Below are 19,874 nucleotides of genomic sequence, written 5' to 3' on the forward strand. Positions count from 1 at the left end.
CACAGGGTGAAACTAGTAGCTCAGTAGTATCCAACAGAGAAGCACCACCATCCTACCTAAACATTTCCAGCTACGGAGAGCTATCACACCCTTTGGAGCAAGAATAATTAGCCTTTGGAGCATTCTGCCAATGCACCAGCTTTCAGTCTTTCTAATTTCATCTTTCAAGTTGCTACAGTGTTTTGTTTGCCACTTTTATTCAAGGTGTTTAAGAGTATTCTCACACTTCATCATACACCCAGGTTGGAAACTGCATGGGAGATAAAACCAATACTAGAAGTTTGTTTACAGTTCCTGTAAGAGCCTGCATATTTACTATTAAAGATATTTCTTGTTATATACTTTATTACGAATCAAACATGTTCAGTATGCAAGAAAATGGTGTAGCCAATGTGCGACTTTTTCAGGGAAACAGAATTCTCAGCTCAGATCACACACACAAACAGGTTTTAATTAAAATGCTGCAGAGAAACAGACAAAAAGCCCAGAAGGAACCATGTCCTGCACTTCATGCTTCAGAGTTTGTTCCAAAATACACTACCACTTAAAGCAATTTAAATCAATATCTTAACTGACACGCAACTTGATATCCACGACAGGAATATTCTACTACCATTGAAACTGCAACGTACTGTGCAGTTAACTTCCAAAATCAGAAGCTGTAGTGGGCCTGCTGAAGCCAGGGGCAATACTTGCTTCAGTGGATGTTGACTAAGCTAATCACTTTCAAACCTGAAGGGATGACAGTTCTGTGAAAGGAATACACTGTTCAAAAATGTCCACTGGGCATCCAGTGCAAGTCAAAGCTAAACCTGGTAGAGAATTTTGAAGCTGTTACTCTTTTGTTCCAAAAGGATAAGCAGCTACAGGCACTTTAAAACATCTCTGTGCAGTGACACCACCAGCAAATTACCTGGTAGCAAAAGAAATACTATCTTTAACAGCATTCTTAAACAAAATGTTAAATTAAACAGAGGATATATGAAAGAATTAATATTTTAAATACACCGCTGAAATTGTTACCAACTTTCAGGTCATTTTTTGAGACACTTTAAAACTCGAACTTTTACTTTCCTCTAAAAATCACATACTCTGCATAAGAGGTCTTTTACTATTCCTACTGTTACCAGCAATTTGGAGTTTTAAAGTGGATAGATTAAATCAGTTTGCCCTGGCAAATCCATCTGAAGCAGCTTGTGAGCCTAGCACACCCGTTTCACTGGGAGAGGTTCCCACCACTGTCAGAGATCTGACAGCAGGGAATGCTCCTGCGCCTCTGTGGCTCCTGCTCAAGGTCTGAAGCTGAAACTGCCACAAAGGCGAGCTCTCAGCAAGGCACTTCGAATGGGAGCTGCAGCACCAGAACTGGGCACCTCTCTCTTCCTGCCAGATCTGCAGGCAGCAGCATCCTGAACACCTGTGATGATCTACTCAGTGAATGCAAGTCACAGCCCCTCCATGCAGTTCAAAACAGCTCCACATTCCTGCTTCCTACTAATCAGTAAAACAAGCTTATTTTCCACCAGTAAGTCTTTTAAAGGAATTTACCAAACCTTACTTACCATATTTCGTATCAACACATATATAAAAAAATGTATATGCACACATACATATGTATCATTCATACACACACACAAATTGTATATCTGTATGTAAAAAGGTGCAGAGCATATTTTCTCCATCACAGACACATCTTTAAAGAGGATCAAATATTAGGAAAACATTTGTCTCAAAATAAAGTAAAAAATAGGTGTTCTCATAAGATACAGACAGAATTCCTTAACTGCATTTCCTGTTTTACATATAAAAAGTATACATTTAGATAAAACAATCCCTTCAGGAGGAGAAAAAGAAGTTGCTTTTCATATTCAAGATATCCTTCCTAAAATCACTCAAGAAGACAGTCAGTCTCCCAAGCCATGCAGAAGAAATATATGTGTTTGTAGTGATGAATTTGAAAGTAACAAAAATGAGTGCAGAAGTAAAAATCTACTGGAATTTATTCCACTTTTAAGGAAACAACTACAATTCCAAAGTGTCCTTTAACAGAAGAAACTGGAGTTTACGAAAGTGCAGTCTGTGTCATAAATGTCCTCTTTAGATATAGATATTATTGTGAGTCTCGTTGGTTGTCAGTAACTTCTTCAAAATCTTTGTGCTTTCAGATACATCCTAGGAAAAGGAAGAGATTATCAGCATTAGCTACACTGCTGGTTACAAAACAAACCAAAAAAGCTTCACTGTCCTCTATTCCAATTTTTATTACTCTAAGTATCAGTTTGATGAAAATGTTAACTGTGAGCAAAACTCAGGTCCAGAGACCTGCTAAGGGCTCCAAATGAATTTGCAGTTCAACCACAGAATGGGATTTGTTAACTTCATTCCTCCTTGCTTGTATATGAGAGGAAGAGCCTGCATAGTTGCTGTTGCCTTCCATCAGAGTTTAAACATCTACAGAGTAGTCTGTTACACTTATTTAGCAGACCAGTATAAGCTGTAACAAAAACTAACTTGCAATTCCCACATTTAAAGCTGAAATAAATACTTCAATACACACAAACCTCTTCTGCCATTTAAATGTAAGTTCAATTGGCAAAACTGAGGAGTGTTTTGAACCAACTATACCTCAATTAAAAACGTTTCAGAAAGAAGCAAAACATTCACCTTAGTAGCTATAATGTCATGATTTCACAACAGTTTTGCACTAATCAAACAGCTAAGAATCATCTTTAGAAATTCTGTCTTTTAATTCCAGAAAGAAGTTATAGGTCAAAATAAATTTCTTAACAAGCTTCCATGTATGGCACACGACAGGCAGATACAGAGCCGTCTTCCACATGAATGTAAAAAAAAATATATATATACTTAAAAGGTTTTAACATGAGACACCTCCAAAGGAAACTGCAGCTTAAACAACCACAAGAAATCACAACCTGATATACTAGTACCACTCCAAGAGCCTGAAAAGTCAAAATGAAGTTTTGAGAGAAGCTGTAGATTCATTATTTCTAAGCAACTTACAAACAGATGTTACAGCAGGTACTGTACCAGAAATCATTGTCCTGTCATTAAAGTCTGTATTTTTCTGCCTTTTCAGGTGGAATCCTCATAGTGGCACATCAACACCAGAATGCAAGAGATGAAAGACAGACAAAAATAGACCAAACCTATCATTAATTTTTAAATACGGAATTTTACCTTGACTAAACTCTTCAGGATTTTAGAAGAAAGCAGAGGCTTGAACGCTTCAATTGTAACCGTGTCCAGTTTGATGACATCAGTGTAACACTGATACAACACTGCAGGAATCTGCCGTACTTGACAATAACTCAAAACTAAATACAAGTCAAAAGAAAACATGTGTTACATTCAGCAGAGAAGGAATCTCAGTTCTGTGTATATAATCACATTTGTTCTGGCCAGAACTTCAAAAGTATGAAAGTTTATAAATTGTCTACTTGGGATTCTGAATGCTAGACCAGCCATCCCTCATTTCCCAGGTACACTAGAAAATAAACCACCAAAAATTAGTAAAATGCAGTTAGTATTTTTTCCTGGCAAGTATCTTCACTGGAAACTGTATAATCTTGGTAAACAAAAATAACAACCAACAAAAAACAACCAAACATAAAAACTCAAAACAAACTGTGAACAAGATAAACTTTTTCTAGAAAGATCACACTTTTAGCTCCTGCCAGACAAGTTTTTCCTCATGATGCTACCACTAATTTGGTACTCTATAATTAAAAGCCTCGGGGGTTTTATTGCATTACGTAATAAAACTGAATCTAACTCTTACACGAGATTTATCAGCAGCACTGTGAAACCTACTTTACCTGTAATATGCAAAAAGGACTTTCTAAACCTCAGTCTGGATGCCCAGATGAAAAGAACTCTCAATAAAACATACTTAGCTCATAAGTAAAATGTCCCAAAACTCCCCATATACAACATACTTTGTAAGGCTATACTGAAAAATTTGCTAGTACTTATGTCCCACACATAAGGGTAAAAGGATTTGTGGGTGGTTTTGAAATTTGTCCCCATTTTACGAAACAACATGTAAGATGTCAAGCTGTTAGGAATTAATTTTCAAAAAGCTAACTTGTTAGTCAGTTCACACGATTAAGTAAAAATTCTAATTGCAATGGGAAGCCCTTCAAAGTGAATTCTGTGTTGCCACCAGCAGACTTGTAAATAACTGGAATTGCAAAATACCAGCAGCAGGAAGATCTCGCACAATGTTTGGTTGTTCCAGCAGTGGGCAGCAGACCTGTTCTTTGAATTCTTTTGTCTTCAAGGCTTTCAGAAATGGAGATGGAAGTGTTAAAGTGGATTCCTGAGTTTTATAATCAGCTACAGGACATGTTGAAAGAATGGTTACTTGCAAGTCCTCCTTTCGCATACGGCCAAAAACCTGGAATAGAAATGTTAACACATAAGCAAAATTTATCTTTTCACAGTAACAGCATAAAACCACAAAGATTCATTTCCATTTCAGTGCAGATGGCAAACGGCAGTTTAATGCAGGTTTGCAGGACTATCTAAAATTTGAATCACAACATTCAGGTAGAAATTTCACATGCACTGCTCTTGGGATGGAGATAAAAAACCCAAAAGAACTGCTAACATATTTATCAAGTCTGCTGATTTTCTTGAGAGGCTTTCGGTTTTCAGCACTCTCTTTTCACCTGCAAATATATTAAGACTTACTATTTTTACTAATGGTGATTGTAGAACAAAGAAGGACTCCAAATAAAACCAGGCTGCTTATGACAAGACAACAGCTTGCTAAACTACAAGACATTCAAAATTGAAATTGTGCTCTCTAGAGTATTAATTTTAAATACTCAGATTTTATTATGTTCAAGTTGAATTGAGAAAGAGAACCTCAATTTTTCCATGGTCCTTCTCAAATTCAAAGAAGAGAGTTTTGAAAACATTGTACAAAACCTACTTTTGGAGCCATTGCATGCCATCCCAAAACACCAACATGCTGCACAGTGTTCCACTGTTTTTAAAGAACATATGTCAAAATGAGCAGAAGCATGATAAACCTGCACCTTCCCTTTATACTGTCCTCTTCAGATTTATGATCAATAAGGAAATTGGGAATTTGGTACACATTATAGAAACTTGCCTATTTTTGTATATGGTACCAATCACAGAAGGGAAGCTGACTGTTCCCTCACATCAGTAATATTTGTACCACTGTAATATAAAATTGATACATAACTTTTCAGAAGCACACATATTTTCAATTTAATCTGTTGGAAACACTGGCTGGTATGCATTACTGCAAAACTTTAGTCTGTATATTCTCATTGTCGGTGATCGCTTACTGAGAAAACATACAGAAGTAAAAATATGACTCATGGAGACTGAAGATGCTCAGTGAATCAGAGTTTATGAAGCATAAAGAACACATCTGTAACTCACACTAAAAGCACAAGATTACCAACCAACACAATGTTTCTGCTGTACATTCAGAAATACCAATAACCGTTGTCTAAAAATACTCAAGAACACTGACTTGGTAAAACTGTACACTCCTACTGCTCATGAACACCCACATTTGAAATAACACATATGTGCAAACAGCTGGAAGAATACAAATGAGGAAGACAGCAAAACCACAATCACCTTTCTTTTATAATCCCAGTTTAAATGAAGTGCAAGAATGCGTGGAACACAACAAAACCAAAGTGGTTTAGGTCTCAGGGTTTCTAAACTTCACAGTGAACCATTACGTCCCGCCAAAATGAATTAAACTCAAGAAGCCGAGGAACCACAAAAGGCTAGTTTTTCACAAACTTGGGCCTGAAAACCCTGAATCATTCAGTGAAGTCACCCCGGTTTTCTATCCTCTGCCTTCCCATAATCTCTCCGGCTCCTTCGCCCCAAGATGCTTGTACGGTTCTCTCTCACAACCAAGTAATCCTTCTCGTGTGCTGGCTGGGCCAGCTGGCAGGCTAGACTGAGCAGGTATCACTCAGCTCAAGCTGAGGATTTGCTCTCAGTGGACACACCGCTTTTTATCTCACTCTTTGTATCTCTAGCCACAGCCTTACACAACTTCAGTGTAAGGTAATAGCTTTATAATCTCTGCTTGTTGATTGTATCAGCAGAGGTTTAAAGGAAGGTAGGTTAGCAGACAGGCAGCAAGACAAAATAAGCCACACCTCCTCGCGGCTAAGCAGAACCCAAATCCATAAAGAAAACCAACAGGCAGAACATTCCCCCCACCCCAGCTTTATCTTATTAAAATCAACATGATGATATCTGGAGGGACCTGCATGACGCTGGGGTAAGGCACTTAGCGTACTAAGTCTATGAACAAACGGGACAGATACTGCTTTGGAGGCACCTCCCTTCAGAGCTCCTCCTTGTGAAAGGAACAGAACACACCCATTAGTAAAGATACCATCCATCATCAGTTTCACAACAGGTTTGGTGATCCTTTGGCACAGGTACAAATTCAGTTATGTTACTGTTTTTTCTCCCAGAGCTGAAAGGCAGCTGAAATAAGCAATAGAAAATTTAAGCCAAACAGGAAAAAGGTTTGGAAAGTAGTTATGAGCAACAAAATTGAAACTCTCCAAAAGAAGTAACTGCACAAAGTTGGTAAGTTACAACAGATACAACTGGCAACATCTACAAAGGAATTTCACAGAATCTGCAGATAGTAAATTTGTCCATTTGTTGATTATTTAAGAAAAGAAAGCCACAGGCAAAACAATTACAACGCTGTCACGTTTAGACTATCAGAGAGGAAGAGGCACTGACACTAAATTGAAGATCCCCACCTCTAAAATTTCATTGATCAATTGGTTAATTGTTTTACCTTTTCAAGCCATTGGAACTGTTGATCCTCAGCAACATAGCAACTACACTGGCACAACAAAACCTTAAAAAAAAAAACAACAAAAAGATGCATAAGCAAGTGGTTTAAAGTGCACAACAGCTCATAACCATGTGTAAGGATAATGTGACTACAGCCAACAACTTGTTCCGCTCTCTTGGGCTTCTTCAACTCTATTTCAACAACAATTTTTTATTCACAACTGATGTGAAGCAATCAGGCTGTCATACATCATCTTGTAACTGAACTTCACATGCCAGAACTTCAAACAGTTTTAGTGAGCATAATGACCCTTCAGATTTTTTATGAGAATAATCCAGAATACTGCAGCCTTAATGCTTTGTTTGCCCTGGGCAGGGTAGGGGGTGGATGAAGGGTGCTCTCTTTTTCAGAAATCTAAAATATAGCAGAATTAACGCATAGGTCACTTACTGTCGGATCTGATATTAATCGGTAGAATAAACAGAAAGAATCTGTCGGGAGGACATTTGTTGTGTTGGATGTTCGACACCACTCATTCCACAACTTCACAACTCCAACTACTTCCCAACATACAGAATCCAGAATAAAGGAAGACAGGAAAGCTGCAAAAACCAAAAAATACTGTTAATTTACAAAGAATAAAAATCTCTGTTTGACAAATAAATACCTGAATTACACTATTTCTTTGCAATCTCAAGTTAAAGTAGTAACTTATTTTTATTTTTATCGACATATATTTATTGACTAAATTCAGCAAAGATCAAGAATGTGAGTAACCTCACTGTATCAAGATAAAGAGCAGTTCTACACACAGAGATCCCCAACATCAAAACATGTATTCTTAGAAATTATATCACTACGGTCAACTTTGATTCTTTTAGTATACACTAAGGATGTAAATATTAAATCTCTAATACTTCTTGACATATCAGATATAACAGGTTTCTCAAAAAAAAAAAAAAAAAAATCACTGAACCAGCAAGGCAGAACTATTACACTGGCTCTAGGAAGCAGAGACAAGAGCATGCATGACTTCCCCTAAATCCAATGTTCATAAATCAAATTCCTGTCAAAAGTTACTGTTAAATGGAAGACAGATCTAAAATATCTCTATTTTTCAAGGAAAAACCTGAACAAAGAAAAAAGTTAGCAAGTTAACTTAATTATCATCTAAATGCCATCTAGATGTGACCTAAACATAAGAATGACTTAAAACTTCTTTATATCCACAGGGAAAGAGGCTATTAAAAAACTTAAGACCTCAGTACATGTGTGTGGGAAGGGGAGAGCATGTTTCAAGACTCTAGGCCAAATATCCACCTCAGAACAGGGCATTTTGAACAAGTGGGGAATTAGAATGTGAAAAAGGGACTGACCAAGTAAAAAAGGAAAAATTCAGTTCATTAGAAATGAAAGAAATTACAGCTCACTGGCCCATAATTTTACATCTTTGACAGATCTCTATTTCAAAACACTAGACTGCACTGAGCAACTTGCTACTATTAGAAGGAAACTTTTGCCAACTGACAAACAATCCAGGAGAGTCTATCAAACAAAAGTCAGAAAAAGGAAAAGGGGAGTTGTGCCAACTAAAATCCAAACCCAAGACATACTTTGCCCTTCAACTGAAAATATGTTTCATGACAACCTGAGAGAAGGAATAAGCTGTTAACAAAAACTGTATTTTACTTGTACAGACTAACTTTGGTTTTCTCTGGACAGCTCAGCTGGCGCAGGGTTAAAATTCCACTCCCTAAATGAAGAGCTGGACGCTCTTAAGGACCATTCTTATACCAACGTGAGACCAACGTTAAAACAGTTTATGGCAAAGTGAGCGTGCTGACACACTTACACTTTCTTCCAACCTCCTGCTTTCCCAAATTTTGCCAACAGCAAAAGAACAACAGCGTTTCAGCCTCTCGGACAGTTTGTTTTTGCAGTTTCCATCACCTACCTGCAGCGTTATGTCCTATCGCTACTATAAACTTAGAGCACACAAACGGCTCGTCGGCAGAGCTTTCCGTAGACGCGCCCGACTTCAAGGTCCAGAGGACGTCGATCTCCCTGGTAAAAGAGGCGAAGGGAAGTGGAGCAGCGCTCCCCCTACCCTACCCTAACCGGCCCAGGCCCAGGCCCAGGCCCGGCTGTCCCTGGGGTTCCATCGCGGGGTACGTGGGGGAGGCCGCACCACAGCAGCGAGGAGAGCGGCCTGGGCGCCCCATGGGGCCGTGCCCCCTCCCCCCCCCCCGCTACCTTTTCTTCTCCAGCTCCCTGCGGATCTCCCGGTCCTCGGGCGTCTCCTCGCGGGCCTCCTCCTCCTCGTCCACGCCGGCGCGGGACGGCGCCACCACTACCTCCCCGAAGAAGGTCGCCATCGCCGCCGCGCCGCCGCCCTCCCCCGCCGGGCAGCGCGCCTGCGCGCCGAGACGCTCTGGTTCTCCGGCACCACCGAGTTCCGCTCCGCCTGGTGACGCTCTGGCCCCCGCAAACCACAGAGCGAGCCGCCCGGAACGGCCGCTTCTACCGCCGGGCCCGCGGAGAGGCCCCGCCCGGCGGCGAGGTGCCTGCGGAGCGCCCCCGCGCAGCGCCCCCCAACGCTGCGCGGCCTCTCCCGGCCTCGCCCCGCCAACCCGCTCCCGCCCTCAGCGCAGGCCCCGTCCCTCGGGCACAGCCTGCGGTGTTGCCGCGCCCGGCCCTGGCGGCGGGGCGGAGGTCGGGGACCCCCAGCAGGGAGGGCCCGGCCCGCCCTTCCCCTCGCGGCCTGCCCCGGGGCCCCCGGCGGCTCGGCAGCGCCCGGGAGTTCTTCTACTGCCTTCAGAGGGGACGGCCGCGGCCCGGCCCCGCGCCTCGGGCAGCCCCAATACCGCAGGGTTAAGCATACCAGACATGGGCAAAGAAGAGCACAGTGACGTTACAGGTTTATGCAGAGCTTTACTTTGGTCCACTTCTACATGTACATCATAAAAGTCTGTAGCATTAAAGAAATTGATTCTCCTACGCTTCTGCCCTGCACTTTTAGTATTTTCCTGTGTTCACTCTGCCCATTAGCCTGTTCACTATCACAGATTCAGGTCCTGCTTTAAAACAAAACAAAAACACGCACCCACACCCACCCAAAAAAACCACCCAGCTTACAAATGCACCGCATCAAGCAGCTTTAAATAAAGATACTACTTTTACAGGTCATCTACATCACTTTACTTCCCTGAGTACAGCTAAAACAAATAAAGAATGCTGACTGATTAAAAATACCAGATGAAAGAACTGCTTTCTGCAAGGCTTAGAAGAGCCAGTTCTGTTAAGAGTAAGCATGCTCATTTAAAGAAATAATAAAAAAAATAATAATATTCCAACTCTTACAGGGCAAACCAGTACAAGTCCCTTTCCAGTTTAATCCTTTTCCCTCCTACTGGCTCTTTAGAACCTGTCTGCATGTATAAAATCAGGAAATACAAAACAGGATTTTCTTAGCTTAGAAAATAAAGTGTTACGGTCCCTAGGCCAGTAATTCCCTCTCAAATACATAAATACAGGGGCCAGAACCTTCTCCCAGCTTTCAGGGATCACCATGAACATGTAGTGCATGAGTGCCAGTCTGACAGAGAACACAGCATCTGAAAAAGGGTGAGAAAGAAAACCATCTTCTTAAATCTAAGCCTGAATTAGAAATACAAACCTACCAGCCCAATTTTAGCTGTTTAAATTTAAGATTAATAAAAACTCTGACGTTCACTGAAGAGCTATTATACCAGTATTTATTCCTATACTGGAGGTTATACTCCATAGAATACTGATTATAAGCAGCTGCTGAACAATGCATTCAGCTTACCGATAATAGAAAAATACCAGTTGACTTACTCTCTTTTAACAAAGTTGCCCCTAAAAGGTAAGATACACAAAGCCACCTTGAAGTTTCATCACTAACACAACTGCATTCATATTTTAGAAACCAACTTAAAGAATTCAGATAAGCATTTATCCTGAATTTACAAAAGTCTACTGTATCATATTGAGGACTATGCTCTAAACAAAATTCCTGGGGCAAGAATGATATAAACTAGGTTACTTCTGGACTTCATATATAAGTTTTAAGGGGGAAAAACTGAGTTAACATTCTAGACACCAAAATGATGTGACAGTAAATACACCTTTTGGCACATATGTCAGCAACATTGTTGGAGAAGTGCTTCTCACCGCTGGTAAGCAGCGTGTGGGACTCCCTTTTTCATCACTTCAGTTCCACTTGTACATGCAGTTCTGGCATTAATGACTGATTATGCAGCTGCACTAACTTTTTTTTTTTCCCCCCAAAACCCTTCCAGATGCTACTACCAGTCCAATCTGCTGGCAAACTAATTCACAAACTTGCTATTTCAGTTAAAATGAGCTGGGTTAGGATAAATCTAATATTCTAACATATCTCCCGTTGAGCAATGAGATCAGGAATCACTGAATTCTTACTAAGTGTAGGAAATGGAACCAGCAGAGCAGAGGGAGGAAACCTGTAATGGAGAGTGGGAAAGGAGCGGAGATCACCAAGTGCCTGACGTTGGACCGGAGGCAGCAACTATGGGGCTTCTGCCAGCACAGCTCCAGGGAAAAGCAAGGTTAGAGGTGCTATGCATTCTCATACTTGATACATGGCCAACCAAGAATTTACACATTTTTCCTGGAGAAATTTTCTCCTGTCTTCTATGCAAGAATTATTTCTTATCAACAACAGCCACCTCAAACATTTCGAAAACAGGAGATGTACTGCAATAATCAGAAACTGATAAGGTTTAATCAATGAGAAGTCTAACATTAAAGTACTCAAAATTTTAAATATGGAAGAACCACAGAAATGTAGCAAAAAGGTCTGGAATGTAAGAATCCTGCACCTCAAGCTTTTCACGCGTAAAGAAAACAGAACAAGTGTTTTGTTTGTTTTTCTATTTTATAAAGAAAACACACAAAAACCCTTAGGCCCAAGAGTTCACCTGCATTTCATATTCTTAAGTTTACAGTATAGAAGTCACATTAATGATGATAGTACTACCTGTCAGCATAAACCCTCTCTTCACCAGCACCAATATGCCTTCGTAATTGGCAAATACGCTTTTTCACTGGTAACTGGTTCTAGTTGCATGTTATCAATAATGGAAGTACAGAACATTTAACATCTGTACTAATACAAGTTGTAAAGTTATTAGCCTACTGACCATTCATTACTCTTCTGATGCAATGCTAGCATCTGCCAGATTTTTATAGTGTATAGGATTATTTATAAGCCTGTTACTATTGTATATGATTTCATACAGCATTAGAGATGTTTGAAATCTGTTCTTGAATGTTGTATGACCTAGGTAGTATTCCATTGCAGCACCCATAACAATAATACTCAACATACTGCTAGTAACCTGTTGCGCAGTGTTTTAACGTTTTTTTTAACTCTTGTTATATGTAATAAAATACCAGTAAAGACAAAAAATTGCCCCTATAATGAGGCACATTTTGGCATCTGTGCTAAATGCTGCTACATGGGCAGGCAAGTGCAAGTCAAAATATGAAAAGGAGAAAGTCATCATCTAATCACATTCATAACTTTTTCATAGAAAAATATAAATATATTCCCTGAAATGTAGGACAAAGAAGAGCCAGCATCCATCATGAGTTCTAGTGCTATTACCATAAAAAAAAGTGAGCTGGCTTTTCCTTTTAAGGTTACGTTTCGCAGTCTACATCATCTAAACCTCTGTCATCGTCGTCATCGTCACAATCGTCATATCTCACAGTCCGTCTACCGCCATTCCGAGTTCTTATCTTAGAACGCCGATTAGCTCTTCTGTATTTGGTGTAATCCAAATCTTCAGAGTCATTTTCTTGGTTAGGTTTCCAACGTTTCCTTCGCTGGGGTCTTCTGGAAGGCTTAGGAGGGTTGGAATTGGTAATTTCTTTTCTAACAATTTCTGATTTCCTTTTCCTCTTTCTTGTTTCTGTGGCATCACTATAGATACTGTTATCAGTTCCAGAGTCTGAATCAGAAGAACAATTGAAACTGGCTTTTGAACTTCCTGCAGTCCCAGGTGTTCCCACATTCTCTGATACTGAGGTTTTTTCATCTTTCTTCCCCCCTGTTTCTGATTCTGCTGTTTCTTTGAAGTCATCCAATAGTTTTGATCTTCTGAAAGAGGCTCTGGATTTTTTATTTGATACTTCTCTTATATTTTTAGTTTCATGTTTAGGTAAGTCAGAATCTACCTCCTCTTCAGAGTTGCTTGTACGATGGTTGTGGGCTGAAGTTGACTGACTAGAACTTCCCCAGTTTCTCCCATTTTCCATCTTGTGGTTTGTGTCATATTTGAGATTTCTAAGAGCTACAGCACAGACCATTTTCTGTGCCTGCTTGTGGTTATCATTCTGCTTTTGAGTCACTTTTATCTCTGCCTCAGATTCTGTTTTTTCATTCTCAGACTCACTAATGTATTTTCTTTTAGGAGCAGATGATTCAGGGCACGAAAGTTTTTTTCTGCCAGAAAGCTGTTCTTTCTCATTTTCAAACTTGAAGCAAGCATCTACCTCCGAGCTGCTGATCAGTCTCTTCCTCGATGCTGCAGACACATTGCCATGAAGCTGCCTTCTGTTCTTTTTTACTGTATAAACACTTTCTGAGCTTGATAATTCTTCCTTTGTATCGCTCATTATCTTAATCTTATTAGCTGCCAAAGTGGCACATCTGCGTGGATTTTTCTTCTCAGTCACATTAGACAGCTTTATGTGTTTCTTGTAGTTAATGATACACGTCCTGCTCCTGAGCACTTTTGCACTTTGTCCAGTCTCCTCAGATGTTGATTCTACAAAATAAAGATTTAAAAGTTTTCAATACTTACATTTCTGAAATAATCAGTTTATTAAGCACAAACACTACCACCTTTAATAAAATACACAAAAGCATTTTTTTTACAATTTCAACTGTTATATGCAATTTACCTTAAGCCTTTACTAAAAATACAGTCAGCCAGTCCCAGCCACACTTTTAACTCTCAGGATTACTCTCTTGCTTTGAGATAAAGAATGTTACTTTTAAACCCTTTCATTAGCATCACTAGAGTAATTGTCTTAGAAATTACAAATTACCTAATTTAGCAAACAAATGCTTTCATATTACTAATACTTCTATCATTAGAAGCTATCATCTTCTTACCAGAATGAACTTCAGAATCAATTATTACACTTTAGACCTTTTTATTCTAAAAATCAGATTGTATTTTATGTAGACACAAGCTCCAGGTGGATTTCACAATTTTAGAATTTTCACATACATAGAGAACATTTAAACCATTGAGTTCCTTAGCACCTTAAAGTGTAAGATTGCTTCTAACAGTGAATCTTCCATTCAGTATTTTTAATATAGCACTTGCTTCTTATGTTGTGTTTTAAAACAAATATTCAATCTTTAAGTAATGTGAACAATGCTACGAAGATCAGTGGTTTAAACTTTTACCTTCTAAATAAAACAGAATTACTCCTAGGTATCAGTAAAAATTAAAAGCAGAAGTTCCTGAAGTAAATTTATTTGCATAGACTTCATAAAAAACCAACACAATGTCACTGTTTTAGCAGAAATGTGTTTTGCAAAGTTTTCCTGAGATTGTTGTCCATCTCATACTTCTTTGTAGCTGTTCTGAGTGAAATGGATAAATGTGCTCCATTAAAGCCCCTAATATTATATTAGCCTATTATCTCCTGATAATAGTACATTTTGTTCTAGCTTAAACTCATTACTTTTGATGATTCTCTACCTGTACTCAGGAAACCGAGTGAAAAATCATGGCAGCTGCTGTATATTTGCAGAAGCTAGGCAGCTAAGTATTTTCTCAAGTGAAAGTTTAGGGAAACAAGAGGAGTTTATAGGGGGCATGCTCTCTCATCTTCCTTTACAGAAGGATGAAACAAGCTTGTCTGGCTAACTTTGTTTCAACTGTCTGAACTGCTAATGGCTGAATGTCTTCTAAGAATGGGTAGCCACCCAGCCACCGGAATACCAGCCTGAGACTTAAAACCGAGTAAGGTGGAGTTCCTTGCTCCTTCTGGCCAGCTTAACACTGCAAGCCATTTGTAGTCTCTTGTTCCCCAATTCCTCACCTGTGAGTAAGGACAGCACAACATTTTCCCCTAAATTCCAACAAGAATAAATGCAATGAATATGTATTATAGAAAGTAAAAAAAAAAAAAAAAGGTATAGGACACAAATTCAAATGTCCAGCTTGAGTACCAATATTAAAAATCTCTTCAAATACTGAATCTGGTCATTACTTCAATGTAAATCCTTTTATGTACTTACTACTCAAGTATATTTCTGTTTTGATGTTCCCAAAGGATTTATTGTCTTTTCTAACAGTTTCCAGAAATTATACATGAACATTACTATAGTTGTACTGTGTGATTTTATGGCAAAAACATAACACAGTTCTGCTGAATACTGCATAATGCTGTAGAAAAGGTGAACTAATTCACAGATTAAAAAAATGAAGAGCTGAAGCTTAAATCACACGCTGTCCTCCAATACTATCACAAGGAGACATGTATCCAACACATGGAGCAAAGAGTTTTAACATGGTAAATTACACTTGAAACAGGAAAATACTGTCAGGAAATGTAATGAGACATCATAACATACGAGTGGTAGCAAACAACAGCACACAGGTTACCGGTACAAAGAGACATTGTGACCAGTTAGTAAGTGTAGAAATGTGTAATAACCCAACCCCTAGGATTAAGATTCCTCTACATCTGCCTTGAGCTACACTTGCATTCTAGAAGGGCTATTTGGAAAGGCGGAAAAGACTGCCCAACCTTAATGCTAAATGCTAACTTAATCCCCTTCGGCCATTTGAAGAAATAAACGTTTAAAACTTAAAAGAAACTATTCCAAGAAAGGCAGCTAAAAAAACCCCAAGAAGAACGCACACAATAATTTTAGCCAGTTTTTCAAAGCAACAGGGTTTAGGTGTTTATAGATGCATGTTTTGAGGAAAAAAAGCCTTTATCATAATAAACATATTATGCATATTTTCAAAGTTTCAGAAGCTAATTCAGAAGACGGAATGCAAGACTAAAGGATAAAGGAGTCCAGTGTTTCTGCAACACACTACGAAATTATTACATCTATACTTCGTATACAAAACCTTAAGTTGAGAGCAAATTTTGTATAAAGCTCATCTTATTTTTTTAATTAAATCTTAATGAAACTACACAATGCACATCCCGAATTAAATGCTCCAACGGTACAAACAGATTGCACAGACAGAAGAGGGAGGACTAAGCTCCACTACCCACAAAAACTAGGAGAGCACTTAAAAGAAAGGCACCAAGGCCTTGTCCATCAAGTTTACCATTGTGACAAGCTGCCCTTGAGTTCATGTCATCAAACTCTAAAGTCCAGGCTGCAATACTGGGTAGGAATATCCACCCATACCTCCAGTCAGCTAACCTGCAGGGTGTGCTACAGTTCACGAAGTATTTCCCAAGCCCTGTTGACCAGCTACACAATTTACATGAAAACTTTGCTTTAGTTTTTTTTTTTTAAATTTATGCAAAACCATGTTTTTTATATATCTCTATGTTATATAAAAGTAATTATATAAAATATATTGCATAAAAAGTACAAAGTATATTATATAAAGTATAATATACATTACAGTACTATACCTACTATGTTTTAGATATTATAGTATATTTTATATGTAGTATGCATATATTATATATATTTAAAAAATAACCAAAATGTTCACATAAATTGCTTAGCTGGTTAATTGCATAGTATATATATAGTTATATATAGAGAGAATATGTATGTATTTAAAAATAGTTATTATATAAATACATATGTGCCTATATGTATGTATTTAAATAAAAGCATGCATATACTCCAAGCAGTACCTAACAATCACTTTCAGAAGTACAAACATTTTAGTTTCCTATTTACAGTTAACTATCAGCCACTTCAGAAAAGAGCAATACATGCATCAGTTTGGCAAAGCACAGTAAACTAGGCTGTGCTAACAGCACATCTGTTGTTGCATCTATTGACTGTTGAGGAGAAAAATGAGCTAGAAAGGGCATCTGCTAATTTCAAAATAATTACATGACTACCTGTGGTAGTATTGCAAATTAGATTAAAGATTACACAAACTGAAATGAAAAATAAATATTGTGCTTTACAGTAAACATTGTCCAAAGCTAGCTATCAGTTCATATACAGGACAACTAATGTTTCAACAAAACAAAAGGGGGAATAACTCACAACATAAAGAAAACTAAATGCCTGAAAGTCACCTGCCTATAAGGAACACTGTATATGACAATAATATATTCCCCTTTCACATGAAAGAAGTCTCAAACTTGGCCCTATGTCTTTAACCAACCTATTTCAGTATGTACTGAAAATAGTTTTTTACTAACTTAACAGTATGCTGAGCCCTCTTGGCAGATGACTGTGCAATGAGACTCAAACAATGCAAGTATTCGTTACCGGTTTTTATCCTTACGGACTTTTAAAAAGCGTATTTCATGGCCTTGTAGAAATTTAGTGACACTCGCTCTTGCCCCATACTTAACCTTAAGGATTTCCTTCAGATGGGGTCTCTTAGTTTAAGTTTTAAAAGGACATCAACTTAAAAATTTTGGTAAAAGCAAAAACTGACATTCTGCTATGGGTGCACCTCAACATTTGGGTGGTTATACAGGGCAGGGGATGTTAAACAGTTTGTGTGAAGTAAGACTGTTCCATAATAAATGAGCCCCCCTTAAAGCAAAAAGGTAAGATATTAAAGTAAAAAAAAAAAAAAAAACCCAACAAACAAAAAACACAACCCGTTTATTTTCTTAGTGATTCTCATTAAAATATTTGGTAATGTTATTATGATCATTAAGCAAATGCAGCCCCTGGCAACTAACTGATAATACATATTGATACTTGCTAATGTTTGGCACCAACTGCACATGGAAACCACTGCTGAATTTGCTTTTACGATTGGCAGTTTTACCTAGTGGATGAACATTGATTACTAAAGAAGCTATGGCCAAGGTAAAAGGATGAGAATTAACAAAAACAAAAAAGTAATCCAAAAAGTTTAAGAGACAAAATGTGAGTAAGGGGAGTTTTGCTCAAAGTTAGAGCTGAAGATAAATTAACATTTCACCCCCACAGGTACAAAAGGTGCAATACAGCAGAAGCTACAGTTTAACCACAGTGTTAAAAGAACTGGCAAGGAGAGAAACCAGATTTTCATCAAGTTTTAAAACATGACAATGTAACTAGTTAAAACATCCACATTACATTAAAAGGACAAGCTAAAGAGACCAAAAGCTCGGTGTTGGCTACCCAGTGTGACAGGTTCTACGTATTTCACGGGAAATGTTTACACAAAAAGCGTAAGGAAAGTCTTCCAGTCTTGTTTTCCCCTTAAAAATGAGGTGTTAGACAAGCTTGAGAAGGGAGATGTTACCAATTGCCTGCTCCAAAAGCTACAAATTTCCATTAGATAAAGTATTTGTACAAATACCTTCCCTTTTTGCCATATTAAAAGTCTCTTCAAATCTTCTCAAAATAATGGTAACAAGTCTCCAAAAAAACCCCCAAAAGTGTTTTATATTTGACTCAGGAATTTTGACATAAGAAGCATATTCAAGTAAGATTTTCAATTCTATAAAGATTTTTTTCCCCCAATTAAGTTTTAGAAAGTGACTATGGCAACGTAGCTCTTGACAAGTCTGGAGTTCAGTAGCCAATTACAGAACTCTGCAGGTCTTTATTGCTGCTTCTCAGGTCCATCTGGCATCCTTTCACATTCCTGATGTTAAAACATTAAGAAACGTTTTCAGTACGTTTAGCAGCTATGAATACTAAGATCTTTTTAGTACAAAAGAAGTAAGTTGTGGAAAACTGTCAAGCCAGATTCATCTTAAGAGACAATCATTTTCATCTTGAGAGATAGTAATTTTCTTCTCAAGATCCTTAAACCACTGCATTACAAACGTGCAGCAAAGCCACTACCTGGGAGTGCACAAAAATCTGCAACAATCTAATTTACAAGGCTGTTAAAAATTTACTCAGTCTGGAAGAAAAAAAATATATGCTGCCAAAAATAATCCTTTCCCCCACCTTATTTTTTGGCAAGGCAGCATTCAGTTGACACTGAACACTGGAAAGGAAGCAACTTGGACACAAAGCTTTTACTCTTTTATACTGCAGTACTGAAAATGGCTCTTTCTTTCATGAATTGCCAAATTAAGTGATGCAGGAAGTAACTGAAAACACTGATAGGAATTTTTGCTCCAAAACATGACAGTCTTCAACTCTGATGGAATGTTACGTGAACCAGAAAGTTTAGTTTTGTTTTGTATGCTTGGTATGGAGACAACCAACCAACCCCCTTGAGCTTGAGTACCTTTTTTTCTTTAATTCCCTTAAAGTCTTTTGATAACTATTTGTGGGGCACTAAATTCCTGTAACCCCACATGTTAAGCCTAAACAATGCAGACTGCTTTGAGGGAGGTGGTTGAAGAAGACCGCAGGGAAAGATTAGTCTTTGCACCATAATAATAAACCAAAAGCTATATAATGAAGCCTTGAAAATAAAAAGAAATGCTATGTAAATGTGTGTGCAGCAGTTCACACAATACAATCCTGTACATTGAACATATTAATTTTCCTTTTTAGGATAACTGCAAGTCATGAGAGCTCTCAAAGCCTGAAAAATTTCCTTTACTCACTGTAAAGCATACTGACAACTTGCACTTGAAGAAAGTTACAAACCCAACCACAGTTAAAATTCCTAAAGAGTTCTTAGAGGTTCATATTCTGGCCTCTGTGATTCAGTGACCGGTTTAGAAGGATTAGACCAAACACCAACCTCTGAACAGTCTTTCAAATTCCGAATCAGGATCAATCCCCATAAATTGTGAAGACACATAAAGCACAGAACCTGTTTTAATAAATCTTAGCATCATTCTGATAAGCTTAAAAAACCCCTAAAAACTGTATCTT

General features: G+C 38.3%; 2 protein-coding genes across 2 annotated transcripts in view; both read right to left on the reverse strand.

Moving 5' to 3' along the window:
- Positions 1 to 425: 425 nt before the first annotated feature.
- Positions 426 to 9,287, reverse strand: PSMG1 (proteasome assembly chaperone 1). Its single transcript, XM_074814375.1, has 7 exons — positions 9,098 to 9,287; positions 8,799 to 8,908; positions 7,295 to 7,446; positions 6,845 to 6,907; positions 4,219 to 4,417; positions 3,199 to 3,335; positions 426 to 2,172 (listed from the first exon to the last, which is right to left on the reverse strand). Exons 1-7 carry the CDS (start codon positions 9,217 to 9,219, stop codon positions 2,098 to 2,100), a joined length of 858 nt encoding a protein of 285 aa, XP_074670476.1. The 5' UTR covers positions 9,220 to 9,287; the 3' UTR covers positions 426 to 2,097.
- A 468-nt stretch (positions 9,288 to 9,755) lies between these two features.
- The window catches only part of BRWD1 (bromodomain and WD repeat domain containing 1), a 60,447-nt gene continuing 50,328 nt past the window's right edge, over positions 9,756 to 19,874 (reverse strand). Inside the window, exon 41 of the mRNA XM_074814377.1 lies at positions 9,756 to 13,677. Coding sequence (XP_074670478.1) covers positions 12,548 to 13,677 — 1,130 coding nt within the window. The 3' untranslated portion in view covers positions 9,756 to 12,547. The remainder of the gene's footprint in view (positions 13,678 to 19,874) is intronic.

The sequence above is a fragment of the Strix aluco genome, chromosome 2 (assembly GCF_031877795.1).
Source record: "Strix aluco isolate bStrAlu1 chromosome 2, bStrAlu1.hap1, whole genome shotgun sequence".
Classification (NCBI taxonomy): domain Eukaryota; kingdom Metazoa; phylum Chordata; class Aves; order Strigiformes; family Strigidae; genus Strix; species Strix aluco.

Coding starts and splice junctions, on each gene's coding strand:
- PSMG1 (XM_074814375.1), bottom strand. CDS start 9,219: ATGGCGACCTTCTTCGGGGAGGTAGTGGTGGCGCCGTCCCGCGCCGGC. Junction 7,447..8,798: donor GATAGGACATAACGCTGCAG/GTAGGTGATGGA, acceptor TGGTTTTTGCAG/CTTTCCTGTCTTCCTTTATT. Junction 3,336..4,218: donor GCGAGATCTTCCTGCTGCTG/GTATTTTGCAAT, acceptor ACTTGTATTTAG/TTTTGAGTTATTGTCAAGTA.